Source organism: Myzus persicae, unplaced genomic scaffold (assembly GCF_001856785.1).
Source record: "Myzus persicae strain clone G006 unplaced genomic scaffold, MPER_G0061.0, whole genome shotgun sequence".
In the NCBI taxonomy this organism is placed as follows: Eukaryota; Metazoa; Arthropoda; class Insecta; order Hemiptera; family Aphididae; genus Myzus; species Myzus persicae.
In genome coordinates, this window is record NW_019103622.1 from 180,716 (window position 1) to 205,692 (window position 24,977).

Sequence of the window (24,977 nt, forward strand, 5' to 3'; positions counted from 1 at the left end):
TTTTTGTAATTCTGTTTTAATTGAAAATTTCAATACTCACCAAATGTTTATAATAGCATTTTTTACCCATAATATAATTGTTAAAGTATTTTGACTTGTGATATACCTATTGATGTTTTCTATAAGCATTAAAGAAAAATTTTCACTTTGACAAATAATTAGAAAATTTAGCACAAAGTTCCTCATTAGTTTTTATCATATTAATTTAAAAATATTAAATGTAGGTACATCATAGGAACGTTTTATTTTTATTAAGATTTTAAATTCAAATGTTGCCCAAATTTGTCAAAATCACGATAATTTTCAAATTATTTTGTAGTGTTTAATTTTTATAGTTATAATTTTTTCTTTTATCAGAACCAAAAAATCTGAACAGTATATAAATTTGATTTTTATTCATTGATATTTTCTAAACCTTTATTTTAATTTAAGCTATTAGGTACACATTTATAGTTAATTTCGTATTATTAATAGTGTAATAAATTAATATCATAATTAATAGCAATGCATTTGTAGGTATTAATATGATAATAGGCTGACAGGCCGTCTAATATCAGAATCGTTTTTCGTATGCAATGATTTATCATTGAATTCAAATTGAACACATCCATCATTGCACTATTACAGTTGCCTACTCAATGTTGAGTATACTCGACTACTACTGTGCAGCAAAGCGGTATTATCTGCTTCCCCTTTTTTATTTCGAATCATTATAGATGTAGCTAGGAAAAAGATTATTTCGATACAATATATGAATATTATTATCCCGTTACTTACCTAAACTATTATTGCTTATTATGATATAATATATACATTATACTTAGATTTTTTTTATATAAGCTCAAAATAATTTTGTCATTTTTTTTACGGTTTTGATAATCCAGACCATTTTAGAGGGGAACAAATAACCAAACAATTAATAATGGAGTATTGAAGCATTTTAATTATTAGGTACGTAAATTGAGGGTCAACAATAAGCGCCACTAAAAATGTTGCCATCAACATATAAATAATTCATAATTATAGTATACATTGTATATACGGAAAAAAAGTAATATTTTTAATTTAATATGCATATCATTAGAGATCACCAATTGTACAGTTATGCGCAATATATAGTTCGTCTGCATATTAATATGTAGAATGCAATACGCTATATATGCATGCATCTGAGTATTATGCACCTTGGGCGAAACGATTAGTTGTAACCAAAAAAGTAATTCTAAATACAGTTTAAAATTGTTTTGAACTTTTTATAATCTTGGTATTTTATTGAATCAGTAGTCAGGTATTTAATATAGAAGTACATATTATCTCAAAATCCATTTTAATAAATACATACTTACTATTTACGTACAATTATTTGTGTTTGGTTTTTTTTATATTTATATGCTTTTCTTTAATATGTTATGATTTATATACAAAGAAAATGTTGTAATTAGAAAATGTCTATTATTGTTAATTTAGTATGTTTCGCTCGGTTATTGACGAAACTTATTCAGAAATCTATCAAATACCTCTATAGTCTATATTATGTTAATGCAGGGTACCTATAATATGTGTTAATCGATGTGTGTTGATAATATTTTAGTAACCGTTCCGAGAGGTGACATTGTCATTGAATACGGCTCCGGCACCCCCCTGGAAATCACTTGCGTTTTAGACCCGGACAATGAAAAAGTGAAAAGCCTGTTTCGGAATGACTCCACTGACGGCGGCGAAGCTAAAACGCCGAGCCAGCGGATCATGTTCTACAAGAACGCCGAACGCGTGTCCAAACAGTACATGACGATTATCAATGCAACGGCGGCCCAATTACGCATCTCCGATCCACCGGCTGGCCTAGATACGTATTATTGTACGCTGTTACTTGACCATCAAGTGGGCCCGAATCATAGCTATGACAATATCAGTAGTGCTCAGTTACTATCCACACCGGCAAGCGATCCGACGACATTCCCCACCCCTCCGCCGACGAGCTTGGAAACCAGTGGACCCCCTTCGCTGGTGTCACAATCCTCCGAGGTCGGGGTGTGTCTCAACAGCGTTGCCGTTGGATGTGAGTTACCTCATTATATTTATTCGAACCCTTTTTTCCATTGCCCGATGACGTTTTTATCTCTATGTAAAGTAACGCTTATTTGTGCGGTGTTCGTACATCAAATGAAAAGCGAATGATTATTATTTGTAACAAAAATCGTTTTAAACTCTATAATATGTGTACGTTTTTACATATTATAATATTTACAACGATTTCATCGAAAAAAATGCTTTCCATGTGTTTATAATTTGCTCGGGATCAAAATATTTTGGATTAAGATGGCAACTATTATGATGTAATAAATAAATACATAATTTTTTTAAATTAACTTTGTTCTCATAATAAAATATTGTAACCATCAGTTCAGATTTATTGTTTAAGTGTCTGCAGTAAATAAGTCAATTTTACCGTTTTAATCATAGCTGAAGTGCAATTGTTCAAATTAATTTTCGTATCTGTCTGATATGCAGAAATTGATACGTTTAGTACTTAATTCTAATTATTATTCTAAATTTTGTTTTTCTTGAACTAAGTAGATAATTAGCATTATGTATAAGCATAACACTTACCTATTTTCAAGTACATTATTTTATTTTAAGTGCTTTTAAATATTTGTGTTACATATAAAACATATTGTGAGGTTATCTTTGAAAATCGAGTATACTTATCTCATTTTATTAATTTTGATCTTTAAAATGCATATACTTACGTACATTATACTTATACACTTCATAAATAATAATTATTTTTTTGTTTCTCATTTGAATTATGATTTTTTAGATAAACCGGCCACAATTACAAATTTCTCTTGTATATCTGACAATTGGGTTAGTTTGACATGCAATTGGACAAAACCAGAGAACCCAATTAAAACAACCTATAAGTTATTCTTCAGGTTACCTGGTCGTGCTGGAGGCAGGTAATGTATAATAGAAATTTATAGTTAGGGTTACTAACTAATGCAAGTACCTATCCTTTTTTTCCAGAACTATTATAAATTGTCCTACGGATTCAGATTCCAGAGAAAATACTTGTTATTGGGATTTCTCTACCACGCCAATATATAGACAACCATATGAATATTACTACTTCACATTACTTGGCGATAACGTATTGGGAAATTCAACTACACCTATTCGTTTTCATCATTATGCCAATGGTACATTACATATTCTTTATATTTTATTTGAAAAATGTTTAAATTACAAGAATTTTACGTTCAAATAGTAACATTGTATAATATAGGTAATAAAATAAATTTTTTTATATTTTCTTTAGTTATCCCCGCTAGCCCTATTAATATTACAGTGGTGGATAAAACACAATCTAGTGCCATGCTAAGGTGGTCCGTAGGCACAATGACAGCCTTTCCTCGAGAACTAATTCATAAGATCGAATATAAGTCTCAATGGGATTCCAATCCTGAACATTGGCATGTAAGTTTTCATTCATTTCCCAATAAAAATACAAATTATATTATGGTAACATTTATTTTTTGCAGTCTGTAAATGTGAGTGACGTTTGTAATTCGTCATCAACATCCAATCAAACCAATTCTTATTCGAATTGTCGAGAACGTGACACTGACTATTATTATTTTAATGTAACTGATTTAAAATACCCGTTCACGCATTACGATTTTCGCATATATGTACGTTCTTCAGTTGCTCGTGGAGAGGATAAATGGTCTCCTCCTGGTTGCATAACTTTGAAAACCAAGCCTTCAAGTAAGTTTATTTATAAATTATTATCTATATGGTTACACGCATACCTAGGCTGCACAGTATGATATGAAGTCTGTTAAACTTAAACATTTAAATAATAAGTGTGCGTTTTGTAAATAATAATTAATTAAATTAATATCTTATAATAATAATTACCTTTAGTACCTAGAAGACCTCCACGAACTGATGTTGGAAGCTTTGAGTGTGTTACGTCACCAGTCGACAAATCCAAAAGAGACGTGTTCATTTACTGGCAAAATATTGAAGACAACGAGAAATGTGGTGACTCATTTGAGTATCGTGCTTACTATACTTCCACAACTCCAGATAACAAAACGATGTTAGTACTATTTTTCAATTTATTTCTTAAATTTTCTTTTCTTATGTATTTTAATTTATTACTGAATTGAACATTTTTTTTTCACAATATAGTATTCACCGCAGTAATGAAACTTATAAGAATTATGCCAAGTTTGAAGGACTCAGTACCGAAATTGGGTACAATTTTACTGTGTATTCATCAAATAAAGAAGGTTTATCAACAGAGTATTCAACAATTTTTGTTCCCAATGAATCCAACAGTAAGTATATAAATGCAATTTAAAATTGTTTGAATGAGTTTTAATGTTGACTGTTATTAGAACTTGACGAACCGTTATCATTTACAAAAATGGCATTTGATGAACGAGGTGTATTTGAACTTTCGTGGAAAAATGCCAGTAGTCAAAAATTATTAGCTCCTAATCAAGTCAATGATTATACTATATTTTGGTGTGAAAATGATAAGGACCGTCCATACCAGTGCAATGTATGTACAATTTAAATAATATTATGCGTATAATAGCACAACTTGTAAATATTCTTAAATATGTATAATAATTATGTAGCCCATGTACATATTTAAAAGTGGGAACGGGTCACATGTTCGAATGCTGTCTGCTAATCATAAAATAATAATATTTAAGTGAGCCTAACAGAAATAATTAGAGTACCTGCATAAGCATGTATTGTACATTAACTCGAGTTAATCAACGTGTTATCGTTACGTACGTAACGAGTACTTTTAATCATCATTAAGAACATTGAGTTGTAAGTTGATAGTAAACAAAAAATACACCTATTTAAAACTAAAATGTTAAAGTTAATATGGGAAAAAAGTATTAAGAAGATGACTGCGCGCTATTTGTTTGTTTTCTTTCCTACTCATACGTGGCAGAGAATACGAGTTCAACAAAACCAATCTGATGTAATCTTTAATATTAGAGTTAAGAAATGATCTGTGCTTGTGCGTTGGCGTTTTTACTATATTTTGGATTTTATGTTAAGTTTTAAGTATGTAAATTATTACGGTTTAAAATGATCATATATCGTAGAAAAATTGAACTTTAGTATAAAATGCCAACCTATGAACACAGATAATAAGTTCATAACTTTAAGATTTATGATCGGTTATAGTAAGTTCATTCTAATATTAATATGCTTACGAAGTTAAAACACAATGTTTTGCTAACGCAAATATAGAAAACAAATAGTTTGCTGACATCCTTTTAGTAAAATTAACTCAGTTAAAATGAAGTTAATTCATTCTTTTAAAATAAAAATTTTAGTGTTTTTAAAAATACACTCTACTATACGTTTTTCATTGCACACTAGCTTTAGTGGTTTTGGCAATTACACGTAACCATCAATCAATGACATTCATTTGTTTATTTTTTATTTAAAATCAGCGTAGAGCTTGGCTATTAAATAAAAGAATAAGTAAATAATTATTTTAACTACAGTTACATAATATATATTTGTCAACATGATTTTAACTTAACTAAAGTTGTTTTATTGGTTACTTCAACTAGTCAAGCGAGAAACAGTTAAAAAAATAGTTCCTATTAATGCTACCTTTATTAGAGTTATTTTTAAATAGTTTTCAACTATCTTAAAGTATACACTTAAAATTATAATATTTTCGAACAAACGTATCCCTCTCCCAACAAAAAAAATTAAAATACGACATAATATATCGTTTACTATATGTAATTTTCATAAATTGTGATTTTTGTGTATATAGGGTTACATGAACTGGATGCATATACCAAGTTCAGAATCTTGTTATAATATAACTGTATCCGATCATATGAAAATTTATCAATTTGCAATAAGCGCTAACAGTCAAAGCTCACCAAAGACCACCGGCATTACTAGTATTTATCAGCCCACTTCTATCAGTAGTGGGATGGTATGGGCATCATGCACAGTACTACATAACAAAAGTATAAACATAGTATAGATTATTTTATTCGCTGAGTTTTTAATTCGTAGATTTCAATACTGTATTTATGAATTGTTTTTTTTTTTTTTATGATTAGTCGTTGGAAAAATAAAAAACGTCTGGGTAAATATGATTAGCTCGACATCTATGGAATTGAGATGGAAACTTGACTGCTCTGATAGAATAGGCGCAGTTCTAGGATTCCGTATATTTTACTGTCCTGTAGTATCCATAAATAATTCTGCTTGTAAAGGTAAGACATTATTATAGTTATTTAACTATCTAATTATATATATACAACATAATATTTCGAAATTAATTTCATAATGTTTGTTCTGTAATAATTTATTAACGTACATCGAATAATGTTCATTATAAATATTAGATTCTGTTGTATTTAAGTGTAAATCAAATGCGAAATATTCGTTATTAAAGAGTTATTTTTACGTCAGTGAAGGAAAATGTTGAATAATTGTACTGAAAGTATATTATGAATAAATATGTATATAAAAATGTTTATTTAATTAATGAGTTTATTATAGGTATTGATTACTGAGATTCAAATGTTGTTCTTAAATACTTATTTATACTATAAACATAATATATTGTTAGTATATAATATATAGTATGCATTTTGTATTAACTGAATTATTAAATTCAACTGAAATTTTAACTTTTAGAAAAATAATTCTGTAATGAACTTCTATTATTATTACACAATGAGTTGTGAAAATCGTTATTTTTTTGTAAATAAAAATAAAAATATAATTTATTTTACATTTTAGAACCTATGTTAAATAAGACTGTTAGTGGTGAGATGGCACAAGACAGCAGAGGAATAGCGAGCATTACTGACCTCAAGTCGTACACTACATACATGGTTACAATTGCATTAATCACAAAACACGGTGAAGGGTTACATAGCGATCCTTTGCTCAACACCACTCTAGAAGGAGGTAAATTTGCGTATATTATGACACATTGTTTCTAATTAAATTTTTGCTCGATCAGTATAATGTTATTAATGTTTATTAATTAATGTTGTTTAATACTCAGCACCCGATATTCAAAACCTAATAATAAATGTCACGAGACTGACCAATACAACCGTATCTCTTCAGTGGTCGCCTCCTAAATTCACGAATGGTGTTGTCCGTTACTACCATATCCATTATTATTTGGACGATATATTACAGCAGCAGGATTTGATTGATTCGTTTGACGAACAGCAAGTCATAAATGAACAACGTCGTATTACCGTTCATGACACAAAGGTTAATATATTTTAATACATGTATATACAAACATGACGTATAAATTCATTATTCGCACAGTTTTAAAAAAAAATCCGATAAGTATGATTTAATACAATATCAATTCTATTTTTCAGTGTCGTCTGGATCACCTGGAAAGTTACAGAAGCTATACAATTACCATCACAGCATGCACAACAGTTTGTTCGGAGCGTTCGCTTCCCATAAAAGTTCGAACAGCTGTAGGGCGTGAGTTAAAAGCTTAAAAATAATTTCAAATTTCGATACGATTCAATGTTGTTTAACACGCATATTAATTTATAGTGCCGGGAAGGGTTTCTCAGCCGAATCTGTTTTACGAAAACAGCACTAGGATAGCTGTGTCTTGGCCAAAACCCGCGAAACCGGCCGGTCCGGTCGATTATTACGAATTGATTGTAGCGCATCACAGTGGACCGACAAATTCGCAAACTACAAACAGCGGTTCATCTTCACCTACCGCCTTGGCTTCTACACAAATACAGGAAAATCCGAACAATTTCTTGTACCACAGCAACTGTAAATATCACTGCACTTGATTTTCGGTTTTTATAGGATTTTTAATTGGTTGTTTTTTTTACTCGCATAGCAAACGTGTTCCGTGTGCCTGTTCCGGATTGTAATAATGAACAGGATAGGGGGCAACAAACATTTTCATTTGCAGTACGAGCTGTGAATAACAATCCAAACGATCCTCATAGGCCATATTATGGTCAGTGGTCTGTTCCTGGGTCCGTCAGTTGTGTGTTACCAGGTAATTTTCTACGGCAATTTTATTTTAATAAATTTAAACATTTCAAACATCCAAACAAGGATTTTTTAGAGGACGTTACCCATGCGTTTATCGTCTACGTCTTACAAAGGTACGAAATGTCAAATTTTTGTTTACTAGTTTCAATATTCAACCTATTATCAGAGTTATGGGTAAGAACATTTTATCTGTGCTAACCATCGACGATATATTTTGGATATTTTAATTTTCAAACAAGATGTGGACATGTGAAATATCACAAACTATAAATACTCATATCTCGCTGAAAATCAACATACCTATCGAATAAAAGCCGTCGCTTGAGCATAGATACGTCGTTACCCAAACATTAGATTTTATTGGTCAATTCACTTTATTATCAAAACAAACAGCACACTATTGAAACTAGTGGACGAAAATACGTAATGTCGGACGTGTGTAAGACGGGGACAACAATGCATAGGTAGTGTCATCTTAATAAATTATTATTAAAAGCATAATATGCTTATTTTGAAAAAATCCGCATTGGGGTAAATTTAAATTATTTAAACTCAAGGCTTAAAGTTACAACAAGTTTGTGTATTAAGTTAAAAATAAATAATAACATATTTTACTATGTTTTTCAAATCAATGAAATCATAAGTCTTGCAATAATAAAGCATTATATATTTCATATTTTACAAGAATAGGTACACGATTATAAAATATAGATTATTAACAAATATTTACAACCTTTCAAAAATAACGTAATATATGTACACAACATTTTAAAAGTATTCTAAAAGTTAAATAAACCATGTAAAAATAAAAAATTGTAGTCCTGGAAATATTGTCAAATTCAAAACGTCCTCCATCAAGCGTTATAAAATAAAATAGCATAAATGGCATTTTTTTCCTTTTATTATGGTGTATTTGTAATTCATACTTTGAACGATACAGGTTCAGAAGAAGTTATTGATTTTACAACAATCGTATTTCTTGCAGTAGTTCAGTAGTTTGTATAGCATAAGTAAAGTGGCAATATTTTTTTATAAACGTTTAAAATTAGTATTTTGATGAAATTCGTCAAAATCCAGAAGATGTGTAAATTATTTTACAGTTAAAAATGCATACTATTTTCAATATTGATATCTACAATTTATAAATTATTAAAACGATCCTCATAAATTGTTATCACACGAATTAAAATTAAAGTTGAGCGTAATTCTACAAGTATTTTTCATGAGCGTCTGAAGTTTAAAATTTGACAAAATTGGATATTCACTCGTAAAATAACAATTCCTCATCAAACGATTTTCAAGTATTGTTGTAATTCATGAACGAACTACTGTAGATACTTTAAATTTTCATCAAACTTAAGTATTGGTATTTTATATACATGGTACATGGTTATTTTCAAGGTTCCTTCTGAGTTGTTGTCACAGCCATCTAAAAATATTTAGGCATGATTTTTTCTACAATTATTTGAATTTCGAAGTTTGACAAAATTCATGAACATTTTCAAATTATTTTGTAGTTAAAAATGTATAAAAATGTTAAGTTTGTATATGTAAGGTTTAAAAATTTAAAACAAAGTCCATACAATAAAAAAAAATGTATAAAACATTTTTTGTGTTTAGACATCTAAGGTTCAAATTTGGACGAAATTAGATATTTAGATGAAGAAAATAAGGATTTCAGTTATTTAGCTAAAATTTAAAAAATATTATATTCGGAGTACTAGAAACGTTAAACTATGTTTATACACACAATAACATTTTCAAATGCATTGTTTTCGATAAAAACTAAGTCAACCTACTCTATTACTGGTAGTAACATCTTTTACTTCAATACCAATATCAAAAAACATATCATGAGATATATTTGATGTAGGCTGACAGATCGTCTTCGAGCAGAATCATTTTTCGTATGCGATGATTTATCATTGAATCCAAATTTAACATCATACATTACAGTAACTTACTCAATGACAAGGTACACTCGACACCTTCTGTACTGCTGAGTTACTTATATATTTCTATTTTAGTTTCTTATGGGAAAACAATTTTAATAACAGCACTTGTGTATAGTTTTTATAACGTTCTATTAATTTTTAGATTTAAATGTAATAAGTAATAAAGCATGCATGAAGTAATCTAGGTGGTGACCTATTACTGAAATTGTATATGATTTCCATTTTTTATTTCGAGTTGTGCGTTTTGCAGTCTGGACATCTGGTGGATATACGCTTCACACATTTAAAAAATAATTAACTATTCTAATAATTATTATTTTTAGTTCAAATATGCAAGTGTATAATATTTTATGTTTAAATTATATTTTTGAAAAAATATTCCGTTAGTAGTAATTTAGCCGTCCAAATTGGACATATAGCTTACGGTCAATCACTTGCTAATTTCTATGATAGTGAAACTTCTATAAATTATTCAGTTTTTATGTTTATTATTATCTCGTTGTATAATAAAAATGATGTTGAATAAAGCCTTTGAAACTAGTTACGACTTACAGCAGTAGTAGTCGTACCCAATTTATAATTAATTTTATGTCTAATAAAAATAAATTAAAACAGTTTTCTATTTGTAAGTTATAATTATTATTCATTGATTTGTGAGTATTATGCTTATTGTATCATCAAATTAAGTATAGTAAAACCAAAAATAAAATAAAATAAATAATAACATAGTATAATACTAATTACTCGTAACGTCTTAACAACATGATAAACGGTTACCAGAGTATGTGCACCGCAGTAGTATATTATAATGATGCAGCGTTGGCATTTTTATTAGGTAGTAAGTATACCAATTTTATGATTATGTGATAATTATTTTTTAACTATTTTAATGTATAAAAATAGGCGCATATCGTTGCCCGGGACGAACGAAAAAGGTTTTCGGGTCTTTGCGACGACTTATTTTTTATTTATATATAATATAGGAGGTACGCGATGCGCGAATAAAAAAGTTTTATATTGTTTTAATTTCGCGAACCGTCCGTAAACAGAAGGGGAGTGCAGGGTGGCCGATCCACACCATGATCCCGCAGGGCATCACTTCGGTGTGTTGTTGTAATAGTAGGTACCAACTCCGGCTAGTCAGTTTTTTATGATAATATAATATGAACCGGGGATGAGATTGCAAAGGCACTTACTCTTTTTTCCGGCTCTTGGCCAAGAGCTACTCAAAGGACTGCCACTCAATTTATGTGGCGTTATCGGTGTAGTTCTGACAGCAGACCTTATGTATACTAAAAATGGATAAACATGAAATGTCACTGTGTTATATTACACATTCATAATGTAATAATTCAAAACGGCTCGGTAATCTACGCGCTTATATTATTATAACACAAAGGAAATGTTTAGGTAGCTAATATTCGATTGTTATAAAAGTAATTATACAGTACGCACGATATTATGTCCGTGATCTTTGTATTCTTATTTCATATATTTGCACATCTTATATTAATTAAATACATAGTTTCATAGTTTTTGATTGTAAGATGTGTTGGCAAATAAGTACCTTGGTACTATATTTTTAAGCTCCGAAAAATCTTGACTCCGAACGTGAATAATTTAATTATCTCATTGTCTTTAAATATTTTAAATTTTTTGAGCTGTATTTTTTATTTAAATAAATGGGTACTTTCGTTTGTTGTTAATCACGTGCATTATATATTGCACATTAAAGCTTTCACTTTCCTAATATATAATGATTAAAAATATGCATTGTCTTAAAGTGCGTAAGTCCTAGTCCTTGGACATCTGGATTCTCCTTTTAATAGTTTTCACTAGGACGAATTTTGAATGGCCCTAAAAATTAGTTTGAAGATGGTTTGACTATTTTCTGCTTTATTAAATAGTACCTATCCTAATAAATTCATGTTGATACTACGTATTTGTCAACAGTGATAGAAATGTAACCATTTTTTGTTCTTATAATTTAGAGCAGCAATTATTTAATTACTTTTATAATTTATGTCAGAAGAAAGAAATTATGTCGTCGAGTGAGTCCACGGTATACTTTTTAAGTTAGCTATAAATATTAATACAACGAAATTCAGTGTAGGTAAACCATTATACTATTGCAACGTGTGTGTATAACTTCACTCAACGGTAGTAAAACTCAACACTGAAAAAATTTACAGTTATAGAATTTAGGAGATTAAAAATAAATTCGATTGTAGACAGCACGATAAACAAAAATTATAAAATAAACAAATAAGGAACGACCGAGAACAACAACTCACTCTTCGGGTATGGAATGTACAATGTATCCCTGGTAAACACATTGAATTAAATATAATATTTGTTATAAACTTGTAAAATTATAATTTATTATTTTTAATACATTTAAAAAGTAAAAATATTTTTTTAAATATATCTACTAAGCCATTACTTTTTTTTGGATCGTCTCCAAAGCCGTAGGCGCTAGATTTAAGATTGTCTAGTCGTCGAAAGCTTAACATTGTTCGAATAACAAAATAACAGAAATCCGTTAGAACAACATTTCTTAAACCCTAAAATGAAATAGCCATAGTTATTTTTTATAATAAAATCAAGTATTTGTATTCTTATCGGCAGATAAAAAATTTAAATTAGTATAATTACCTATGTATCTTAATTATCTACCTACTAAATTATTATCGAAAAATATAGAAATGTAGAAACAGACACGACCATGCTCTATTGCTCTACTTCGTATACAAATAATATACTAAACACGCCGGGGTCAGAAATTAATTATTGACAATCATAACCAAATTATTTTATTTTTTAAAAATATTAATGGTAAATAATATACCAACTGCTATATTATGAAATTTAAAATAGAATTGTACACCGCGATCGTCGGTCGTCCCGATTATTATAATTATTATTTTACGTCTAAAATGTTTTTGAATAATTTAATACAGCCAGTATTTTTATATACCTACTTAAATATTCCTATCCCATTTTAATATTAAATAATATAATTCAGAATAAAATATTTATTCTCGAATATTATGCATGTAAGTTATTTTTTGGATTATAATTTATTGATAAAAAAAACTACTTACTGCTCACTAAACCGTAATAATTTCAAAATGTATCTTGAAACAGAAGTCAGATTTCTCAGATTATCCTTAAGGTAGTGATAAACATTATCCTTAAGTATCTATTTAAATCATCCCTGAATAATATAGTGTGTACCTATACCTAAAAGTGGCGACTTGATTTTTCCCAACACTTTTTCACTGTCATTCGTCATATTTTTATTTTTATTTTTTTAATATTGATCGACTTCTATTTAATATTGTTTCATTCTTTAACATGACATATTATTTTAGCCTTTATAATATATTAATGTCGGTAACAATATTAATCAATATCATATATTCAAGATATAATAAATATGTTAGTTTTTAAATTTATTTAACTTTATTTTATCATCAATGTATGTGTACATGCTATACATACATTTAAACTTTTTGTTTTTATTTTTATTTGTACTTGTAACAAAATATAGCGAGTTTTTAACTTATTGTATGGTCGAGCTATTATATTATGTTGGTTTACTAATACGATTGAGAATAGTAATAAAAAATAAAAATAAAACTATTGGTGCTTGTTTAAACCACCATTACACTGCAGTGAGCACTGGTCATTGTAAAACGTATATTGTGTAGACCTATGATATTATTGTATCGTATCTCGACCAATTGTTTTTTCTCTATATTGTTTTTTCTGTATTACTAAGTTATTGTTTTTTCTTTAGGTCTTCCTCTAGCGCTTCATTTAGTCATATGGTCATGTTTGTTCATCGTTTTGTCCACTGTTTCCACGTACTGGGGTAACAGGTAAATTTCGCATTTTAAAATAATACATTTTATATTGTTTCTCAATATCGCTTCACAATAATATTATTATAATGTATATTTGTTTTATTTCATAAGACTCTGGAGAAAATACAAAGTAATGCATAACGTAGAAGTAGTTCTACCGCCCACATTGAACATCAATTTTAAATTTGTAAGTATACTTGTCTATATTATTATTTGCAGCGAAATTTTCGCTAACGTAGCCTCTGTCTAAACAACATTCATTTGTTTTGCTCCTGTCGTGCATTATTAGAAAATATATTATATATCATATTCACTCTAAATAATTGGTACCTACGGAAACATTTTGAACTGCTTAAGTTCGTAAGGTAGAAAATAAGAAATTTGTCAAGTTGGATGCGGTTAACTGGGTCAACTCAAAGTTATATGTTTATTTATCATCAATATTAGAGCGCTTTAAAAAGTACACCACGAAATTCATATTTGTGGTTTGTCAAGTGTATTTTACCCGGCAAAATGTCTATGGCAATAATGGTTGTTGTGGCAGCATAGGTAATAATTATAATATTACTCGGGTCCCAGCAAATTACTGCCTTCGTAAGCTTTTCACGGCATATCGCAACCACAAGCCAAACAATAAGGGCGGTATACTTTATTATTATAGTTGTACCAAAGCAAAGTAATATTTAAACAACGACAGCGACATAATTACCGTCGTTATGTATTTCTTAAAAACGCTTTCGTTCGTACTACCCTTGTCTATTGACGGAAATCGCGATGATTTCTCTAATGCAGGGGTCTTCAACCCGCGGCCCACCTTTCCGTCTTTACTACAATATTTTAAGCGTAGCATGTGTTTTTTAACCAATTAATACTTGATTTTTTTTTAATACTAATGAGATTTTTTAAAATAATAAGTGGCCCACTGCCTAAAAAGTTTTAAGGCCGCTGGTAAAATGAAAAACTAGCACACCCATCGACGTTTTTTTTTCCACGCAGCTTTTGATCCCTTTGTTAACCGTTTCACCAAGTATTAATTTATCGTTGTAATTGTCTGTTAATCGTGCCAATCTACACAGGACCATTACAACAACTTCGGCGAAACCATATCGGAGCCGGGTCAACACTATTACGTAGAGGACGGCCATATCATATACGACAACGCGCCGGCCGATGTTGACGCCACCACCATAGCTTTCTACAACGGAAATTCGAACGTGTCGTCGGGGTCGAATCGCCGGAAAAACAGCAGCGCCAATGCCAGTTCCGAGCGTCTGCCGTCATCTCGGTGGAGTCCCGCGACGGCTTCGACGACCATCACTGTGGCCGACGACGACGACTCTTCGTCCAGCAAACATCAAGTGATTACATTATTGTTATTGATAGATATTACCGGGACTTTTTATTGAATGCACTGAAAAAAAAAACGGCTGAATAGTCTTGCACTTACACTCATTGGAAATCGATGAAAATATTCCCTACACACAAGCGCTATAAAATTAATAAGAAAAATAATTTCTTTTTTCTGAAATGAAATTTAAAAATCTCCATCAATGAATAATGAAAAATATTTTGATAACATACAACGTTAGTATATTATTAAGCTTATAACAACATAATTTTTCGTTCATTTTTCCCATATAGCTTAAATCATTAAAATATATAAACATGGTTTATTAGAATAATAATTATCGAAAGGAATTATGCACTGTACTAAACAAATTTCAATTAAACTTAATTCTTTCAAAAAACGCAGAGGCATTAAATAAACAATTATAATGAGGGATCGATATTTTCGACGAAAATTGGCATATTATGTTGTTATTTATTATATTATAAGAGTGTGGGATAATTGTCGGTAATGATTCCGAAAATGTTTCAAAACCATGATCCCGTATTTCATACAGGCTTTGTAAAATGTAACTCGTAAAAAATGGCCTTATCTTCTAGCTTACAAAATACTAGGTAGCTAAATCGACATATTTCAATTTTCAAATACTCCTACGTCGTTAAAATAAAATAAAATGTTTGATTTGGATACGTACGATCCTTGCTTTTTCGTGACACATGATTGTTTAAATACTTTTTGACAGCTTAACTTAATTAATGTTTCGAATTTTTTTTTAGTCAATTGGTATCTTCTAATCAGAGAATAACTGCATTTCAATAACGTTTGCTGAATGATATTGTTTTAATTAATCCTTCTCAATTCATATAGTTTTTTTTTCGTTTGTGAATAAATTCCCAAGATAACGTTACTGAAAACGAAATTCAAAATCCTCACTGTCAAAATAAATGAATTGAGAAAAATCCAGGATTATACATAAACGTCCCTCAAATTAATAATTCATAATCAGTGTATGTGAAAAATTCGTGTACTATTTCCTGATGTAAAATTTCACGACCCATCCGTACTATAAGGCGTACTTATGACATTTATTCATACAAAAATAGAAATTTAAAATTAAAACTTTTATTTTGGTCATTTAAAATTTAAAATAATTATACAAGTTTCCCTATAAAAAATGTGTGAATTACGATGATTGAAAAATATTATTTATAATATATAATATTAAAAAAACAAAATAAACGTGTGTATAAAAAAAATAGAATTTGATCCGTTGTCAAAATGTCTAACCATATCGGGATTTCACACTATAACACTAAACTCGAAAAATGTTTTATTAACTTAGGTAGGTACGCTATTAACATATATTATACCTACACTTGCATAATATTATATTATCGTCTCAAATAATTGTTAAATACAATTGTTATGTTTGTCGAATGGCGTTTTTGGCAAATTTTACGAAGACTATGGTACGTATGGCCTTCTGCGTTTATACTGTAATATTATATCATTTGTTAAGTCGACTTAAAACATTGTTATAGTAGGTTTTCTGTGTCCGAATGGAGACACAGTAAGCCTCAGTTGTATACTAGATTTGGCTTATTGCGTGTCCTCTTGTCTAGAGAATAAATGTTAAACTATAAACCTACAATAACCTACTAAGAATTTAGAAAAAATAAAAACCATACCTATTTATCATTTTTTAAATAATAAAATAAGATATTTATTATTGTTTTTAGATTATATATAAGCGGTACGATTAAACTAGATTTTGGTGTTTTTATGTATGTCATCATTCATTACCCTTAAGAGCAGTTGGTTACTTTCGTTCGTCAAATATTAAATGTTAAAAATAAATTACTTTCATTAATATATATATATATTATCAACTACCCTTAGAAATAGAGTAGGTTGACTCACGGTGTCCTCTCGGAATCGTTTTTCGTGTACATCATCGAATTAAAATTTAACATTTATGACCTACCCAATTACAAGGAACACTCGAAATCTACTATGAAACAGATCGATTTCCTAAGTTTTTTTTTATAATATTTAAACAATCATCACGAATGTTCACGGTTTGTGGCGAAACCTAAGAGTTACCTCTTTAAATTTTACCCTCGATAATTTTACATGATATTATGTAATTATTTTCTCACTGTTAGGGGTGAGTAACTAGGTAAGGTACGAGGAGCTTCGATTTTTAACTTTTTTTAAGGGAGGCATTTAGAGGAAACTCATTGTATTTTAATTTAAAAAAAATGGCCACTAACTCGTCCTTATTGGTTGTTAACTTTTTATAGCTCATTATGCCATCGTCATTGCCAAAAACGAAGAGTGAGAGTGTTAGCGACGGGAACAGCTTGAAAAGCGAAGAAGAAGAAGTACTGGAGGTGGTTCCTCCCACGGAGCCAGTCTTGCCGTTCTTTTCGTTGCCCGCCACGCCAACGATAACAACTGCCCCGACGACCGGCAGCATCATCCGCAGCGGTAACGGTTACCAGAGCACCGGTAATGGCTACCAGAGCAAAAGTAATGGCTACCAGAGCACCGGGAACGGTTACCAGAGCACCGGTGGTAACGGCTACCAGAGCAATGGTTATGGTTACCAAACCAACGGTAACGGTTACCAGGGCAGCAACATTTGTCAAGGCGTCGCGAAAAGCCGATTCGTCGGTGACAGTCGCGGCGACGGTGTTGTCGCTCCTTCAGCGGTCATCAGTTGTTTTGTGGGTGACCAGCGACAATCGAATGACAAAAATCTCCGGCGGTGTGGTGGCGGTAACCCATCACCCGCTGCAGACGTTGCGAGGGAATTTTTATTTCCCGCAGCGGAAACCGTCACTGACGAAAATCGCTCACACCACGAACAGGCGAGTGAATAATTTTCGCTATGATTCTTGAAGGTATAGATTTTAAGTTATAATATTTCGATTGCAATATTAACGCGTTGTCCCCCCCCCTTCCACCCACTTCAACCCGGTGTATACGAATTTAGTTCCAAACCTAAACGAGGACAAAAATAATGTACTAATTTGAGTCCGGTATTAAAGCAATATATTATATATATAAATTGAGTATTTAGATATTATATTTATACCTTATGTGTTAGATTGTGATTTTGTACAGTTCTAGTTGAAATAGAAGTACCAACATTGTTAAACACTAACCAAGTAGGTACGGGCCCTAACCAAAATAAATTATGTCAAAACTAAAGAAAATACATTTAGAGGAAAAATGCATGCATGCGGCGCTATTACTAATTAAACAAAAGGAGATTTGAGTATATATTAAAAAAGTTTAATTGATTTTGTACCGATATAAGACAATTATTAATGTATGTATTTATTACTTTAACGACGTAATGAAACAGTATAACTATACAGTTACACACATAATGCAAATGTATCAAATATTTTTAGATTAACAAAAAAAAATATTTTTTATCATACTCGTATAGAATTTTTCTTATAGGGACTCGATATTGAAAAGATTTTATTGGAACTTAGTTCGTGTGCACTCGCACCACCCACCACTACTATTTCCACAATAACCGCTCGAATAAGGGTCGTATGTGGGGAATATATACTATGACCTCAAGGTAATCTAAGAAATGATAACAGAGATTGGATAAAATCAAACCAATTACATATCTCGATTTCGGCTGATTGTTTTGAATAATTTGTGAACATTTCGAATACACATATATTGTATTAGAATATAATATTTATATAATTTTATACAAATATCGGGACTAGAATATTATTGTTGGTTGATAATAACTGCAGGCTGCTGCATTTAATGCAATAATATTATTTGATGTTAAATATTTCATTTCGGTATATGGTTTGTTATTATTAAGTACTCACACGTATTTTGTTAAAATGAGTACAAAAATTGTATATATTATTGTATCTTTGGAAATAAGACAACTGGTATTTGAAAGACTAATACTAGATTACACTTAGCTGATGGTCCTAATGTCAAACTACTTGTTTTATCAGAATTATTGATCTACAAATTATTAACAGTTGTTTGAACTTGGAAAACATCATACTTTAAACACTGCTGTGTAATACTGTGTTCTAATATTAACTATAAATAAACTGTAGTAAAAATCCGATGTACCTACGTAGATTTGCTATGTTAACGCGTATTCAAGACCAGATACAACACTCACACAGGTTCGACATCCTCTTAACTATTACAAATGTCATTGGCTCATTTTTGTAATCCTTTATAATGATTTCCATGAGAGTTAAATTTATGCGTCGAGGACAGCCGGTTTATAACTATAGTCGACCATACTAGGATGACCTATTATAATACATGATATCGTTCAAGTTGTACGTTACATTGGAACAGTGGGGATTAGGTAGGCACGTCACAAGTCCTTGTGCATTCTCCGAAGATTTTTATTCGTCAAATGTAATCAACCTCCATTTTATTCTGCACGAGGCCGGTGCCAGAGGTGGTGGGAAATTCCGCAGCACACACCCTCCCAATCGATTTGCTTGTATTGTAGATCGCATGAGTTTTAATTTAAAAAAAAAAAATGATAAAATCGATCTTAATAATTTCGAATTATTAACAGGAAAGTGAACTGCTGCCGTATCGCATTGACGATAAACAACAATCGCTACGAGTGCCACAAAAAAATCGACACGACGGTTATTGTGGCAAACAAATGATGATCGCAGCGGCCACAGTTGCTGGTGGTGTCCCCAACGATCTTGGCAGAGTCAGCGCCGGGGAAACCAAACCAAGCCAACAACAACAGGTACCTCTACCGCCGCTTCCATCGACGCCGCCGCATCAACAGCAACCGAAACGGCTGCAATCGCCGCCGCCGCCCCCGCCACCTCCGTCGCCGGCACAACAATTGCCGTCGACGACGACGCTTCTCGCTTCGAGCACGGCGTACGTCATGCTGGACATGGTGACCGCGGCGGCCGAGAAAAAGCGGCTCCTGCACATGGGTGGAGGACGAATAGACTACGGAAAACCCGTCGTCATCATCCAACAACCGGCCGTGTCGGTGGACGCCGGTTCCGGTACTTCCGCTGCTCAAATATGAACTTAAGTTGCAGTAGTGGCCGCCCTATTTTATAATAATTGTGTTCTGTGTCCAATAAAAACCATTAAACACATTTTTCCCGTTAGTTAGTTATAGTCATTATCGTAGTAATTATATTATTAAATTAAGTGTAAGAACCTGAACGGTTAAAAAACAGACTTGACATTGTGAACATTTACCATTTTTAGAATTCAGGAGATTAAAAATAATAAATTCCGACATCGAAGTGACCGCATAGTATTGTAACAATAATATTATCATCATAACGATACCGACTCCTGTCTGCTGTACATATTATATTATTATTATTTTTTATAAAAATATACCACCACCGCCCTAAGTGTATATAATAATATTATTGTTTACTATAGTTAATTATAATAATTATAGGTCGGTGAATAAATAAACAATTAGATATGCACGCCTAACACACATGAATTACCTATGTGAAAAATGCTCAATCATTTTTAAAAATGTAGTGTACGTTAGTGAGTAGTAAACAGCCGTCTATCAATATATAATATTATTATGTTTGACAAATGCCCGCGCGTTCGATTAGTGTTATTGTATAATAGCAATCGGTTATATAAAAAAAAAATGTTGAACAATATACCATGACGAAATTAAATTTTGAAACACGTCCGAATTGATTGAACAAAGTGTCAGTGTTTTTTTTAAATTTATTTTTTAAATATATTTTCATTAATATCTTAACGTCACTGATCAAAGCACTAATATATACAATTTAATCGTAGTTGTTATTTACGGCTAATAAATACTTAATAACTTTCAAAACATATAGTGGTATATACGCACACACATATATATACTGTATATGAGTGTGTATGTGCCAATGTAATAATATTATCACCTACCTTTGTTCTTATGGACAAGTAAATCATTTGTTACGTATAAAAATTGATATTTGGTGGAGGGTCTCAAATTTTTGTTGTACATTAAGTTAAATAGCGCTCAATTAATTGTGTTCAGTCAGCGGTATTAGTACTATAGTAGTAGTATACACAAGCACTAATTATATGAATTTAAATTATACGGGGTTTTTTTTTTATTGTGAGATTTTATATAAGTCTGTTGTCAACGACGGCTTTTGTTGGTCCAATCGTTTTTGACGAAAAGTGAGAGAAACGTATCAGTGTTTGTTACACATATAGGTACATACATATTACATACATACACATAAACACATAAATAAAATGTTTAATTTAAAAGATAATATTTTGAGTGTTTTACTTTGAAAGAAATTTGTTTTTATTTTTATCTTTTAAAACTTACCTATTGTAATTTGTATTTCTTTAAATGTTTATTGTTTCATAATAACATCATATTTTATTTTTATATTTATTTTATTTTATTTCTAGGTACATATTATATAATATAATATATATATTTATTTTATATTATTTGAAATAATTAGAATAGTATTTTGTTTTTGTTTATACTTTATTATTTTATTATATTGTACTTGTATAATATACATATAATATTGTCATGGTGCCATAAAGATTGATATTGAAATTAAATATTGTCTATTTTTTTTTTTTTTTTTATAATTGTTAACATAACAGGCTTCAACAAATAAGTCAATAACCTATTTAATTTAAGCATAAATTCTTAATGCAATGGTAAAACTATAGCTATGAATTTAACAATATTATATTTAATTAGCATTGTCTTTAAACAATGATGTTGCTCTTGGTCTCGAACAAAAAAGTCTTAGATGTAGTTAGCGTGTTCTTTTCTCTAAGTGATTCTTCCAAAGGGGACAGTTTAAAATGTATCTGGGATACATATATTTTGTACTCCATGCAGTGTTATGTTAGGTTAAGTACTTATTGAGAGAAGTTTGTTACATGGATCAAATATTGGGTTTTATCCTTGGTTTTTTTTATTACTACTTGGACGAGGTTTGAATGGCCAATTATTTCTCTAGTCGTCATTATGTATATTGTTTTGCTTAATATATGAGGCAATGAATGTAATTAGGTTAGGTTTATCAAATTAAAAAAATGGGAAATTTTGACTAAGTCGCTTTCTATGGAGTTATTTTATATTTTTATGTTGTATGGTTTTAATATTTTATATATTTTAATGTTGATAACTTCATTAATCATAAAAATGAATGTCAGCTGTCACATAACTTGTAGTAGGGCATTAGAGCTTTTATGATATGGGATAATGCGAGTATTATGGGTTATTGTTGGAAATGTAATTTAAATTGTCACCTATAAGAAAAGGGTAACATAATAAATGTTAACAATGAGCCTCGGTATCAGTAAATTTTCAGTGAAATGGTAATTGGATAGTTTTTTTACTTAAGACATCTTATCATGGAGGGAATTGTAGAGAAATGTTGAGCATGTTACCAATTATTTTTCATTTTTCTCCAGACTCATATCTTAAGCCTTATTATTGTTATTATTATTATTTTTATTATTATTATTACTAATTATTAATTATTAATTATTATATTTGTTTATTAATGAATTATAAGTTGGTGTTATAATGTTTAATTATATTATTATTGGCCATATTGATGTTTATAACCCAATTTTAAGTATTAAAAGTGTTAAATATATGATTGTTGACACATTTAGGTAATATGAAATAATCTTAAAACCTTTAAAATTTATTACCGTACTTTTTGTTACAAGTAAATAAATAATAAACAAATATTACTGTTATTTTGTGTTATTCATTGTTTGTGATAGCATTAATTAGTGAAATTTGGAATAATTTTTTTTTTTATTGATAATAATAATAATAAGTTATTATCATTTTTAATATTTTTGTGAATGAACATATGTTTCAATAAAATTATATGTTATTTAATAACAACTCTATATTATATGTATATATACTTATAAATCTTTTTTTCTATCCAACGACAACTTATTATAATATTTATATATTGAACACTATTTTAGACGTTGTCAAGGACATTAATTTATAGTCAATACATGTGATAAACTTGCTAAAGGATGCAATAAAATATAACATCTAAGATTTAAGACCATCCTATAGAATACTCGGAATAATAAAATAACTATATATTCGGTATTATAATTTACAAACAAACTCAAATTATGTGTAAGTGTGGAAACAATTTTTAAAGTATATTTTGGTAGTATATTTCAAAATTATATTTAAATTCCATATCTTCGAATCAACAATTAACATTATTAACGTTTTCTAGCATAAATTTGCTAGATAAATATACATAATTAATTTTTTTCCTCTTAAAATTGAAGATAAAAAAATACATTTTTACATTATATTATAATATTACGACTTATAGCAAGGCATACCCAATTATAAAAATGTTAATAATACGAGCGGTGAGGTTCAATATGGGATACTAAATTTGATATTTATTTGATGCGTATTAAAAATATATAGCTTAAATTCTTTAAGTATATATAAGATTCCGAGAGGAGCGATGAATGTATTGATTTTACAATAATGTTTTTTCTATCCGTCTATTTTTAACTTGAATTGTTTCTAATTAAACTTTGGGGGATTTAAAAGAAAAAAAGTTTCTAATATTTTTCAAAATAATCGGGAAAAATCTGAATTTGTAGGTACAAGACTAATTATTATCGACAATCGATTTTGTTTTTTTTGTTCAACTTTTAAAATTGGTTACCCTTAAGTTCTTGAAATCTTAACGAAATATTTTCTATACACGATCAAGTTTTGATGTATTTTATACTTCATAGACATAAGAAATGTACGATATTTTATAATTTTCACTTGGTAAAAAAACTTGAAAATGTAATACAAGGTTCCTTGTACTTCGTTATAACTTATAAGTGTTATTAAAAAAAAATTAGCATAATTCACTAAAAAAATTATGGACGTCTGATGTTAAAATTTTGACAACAATGGTCAAACTCGCGAAAATTTGCAAATTATTTTATACTTGGAAATTCATAAAAATATCCTCTTCGTATTTAAGATTTGAAAATTAAATAGGTACAAGATTCCTCATAAGTTTTTCTACCTATAATTAAAAAAACTTTACCAGAAAGTCTCATTCATTTTTAATGAGCGTTTGAACTTTGAATTTTTACGATATTAGACACCTGTAAAAATAACTATCTCTCCTCAAACGATCTCTTTGATATTTTGTTGTAATTCAAAAATGAATAATTGCGTAGACACATGAAATGTTCACTAAATATAATTAATTTATATACATGCTATAATTTTAAAAACATTTTTTCACGTGTTGATATTAATTTTTATTTTATACATCTTTAAATAAAACCTTGAATAAATACTTAAGGTATGTATATTTTTTTTAAAGTTATGGTTTTGAGGTTATACTTTATTTGAAATACCCCTCTGTAGTTATCAATCAAAAGCTTAAACTTTATTATCAATTATAAAAAATAAAATTAATTCTCAATATAACCCCTAACATGTGTATAACTAATGATAATTTTAGTAGCCCATATTGAACGCATTTAGGTTTTACAATTTTAAGAACATCTTAAATATTGTTCAACAATGAATTAGTTGATACAGGATTATAGCACAGCATGTAAATAAAATGTCGATAGGCACAATAAAGTATTAACAAGTCACGATAGCATTTTAAATAAATTTAAAAAAATTTCATTTAAACTAGACACTAC

At 29.7% G+C, this 24,977-nt stretch overlaps 1 protein-coding gene across 3 annotated transcripts in view; it reads left to right on the plus strand.

Moving 5' to 3' along the window:
• LOC111034945 (cytokine receptor-like) overlaps positions 1–21,515 on the plus strand; it is a 54,267-nt gene extending 32,752 nt beyond the window's left edge. Inside the window, exons 3-22 of one of the 3 annotated variants that reach the window (XM_022316394.1) lie at positions 1,592–2,059; positions 2,822–2,960; positions 3,028–3,200; positions 3,320–3,477; positions 3,543–3,768; positions 3,928–4,105; positions 4,198–4,346; positions 4,407–4,573; positions 5,828–6,029; positions 6,126–6,281; positions 6,814–6,984; positions 7,085–7,302; positions 7,419–7,530; positions 7,606–7,839; positions 7,910–8,074; positions 13,828–13,909; positions 14,006–14,081; positions 14,971–15,252; positions 17,546–18,115; positions 19,837–20,319. In XM_022316394.1, the coding sequence (XP_022172086.1) occupies positions 1,592–2,059; positions 2,822–2,960; positions 3,028–3,200; positions 3,320–3,477; positions 3,543–3,768; positions 3,928–4,105; positions 4,198–4,346; positions 4,407–4,573; positions 5,828–6,029; positions 6,126–6,281; positions 6,814–6,984; positions 7,085–7,302; positions 7,419–7,530; positions 7,606–7,839; positions 7,910–8,074; positions 13,828–13,909; positions 14,006–14,081; positions 14,971–15,252; positions 17,546–18,115; positions 19,837–20,319 (4,409 nt within the window). Of the gene's footprint in view, positions 1–1,591; positions 2,060–2,821; positions 2,961–3,027; positions 3,201–3,319; positions 3,478–3,542; positions 3,769–3,927; positions 4,106–4,197; positions 4,347–4,406; positions 4,574–5,827; positions 6,030–6,125; positions 6,282–6,813; positions 6,985–7,084; positions 7,303–7,418; positions 7,531–7,605; positions 7,840–7,909; positions 8,075–13,827; positions 13,910–14,005; positions 14,082–14,970; positions 15,253–17,545; positions 18,149–19,836 lie in introns of all 3 variants that reach the window. The other 2 variants (XM_022316395.1, XM_022316396.1) reach the window with 2 other exon arrangements.
• Positions 21,516–24,977: the final 3,462 nt, after the last annotated feature.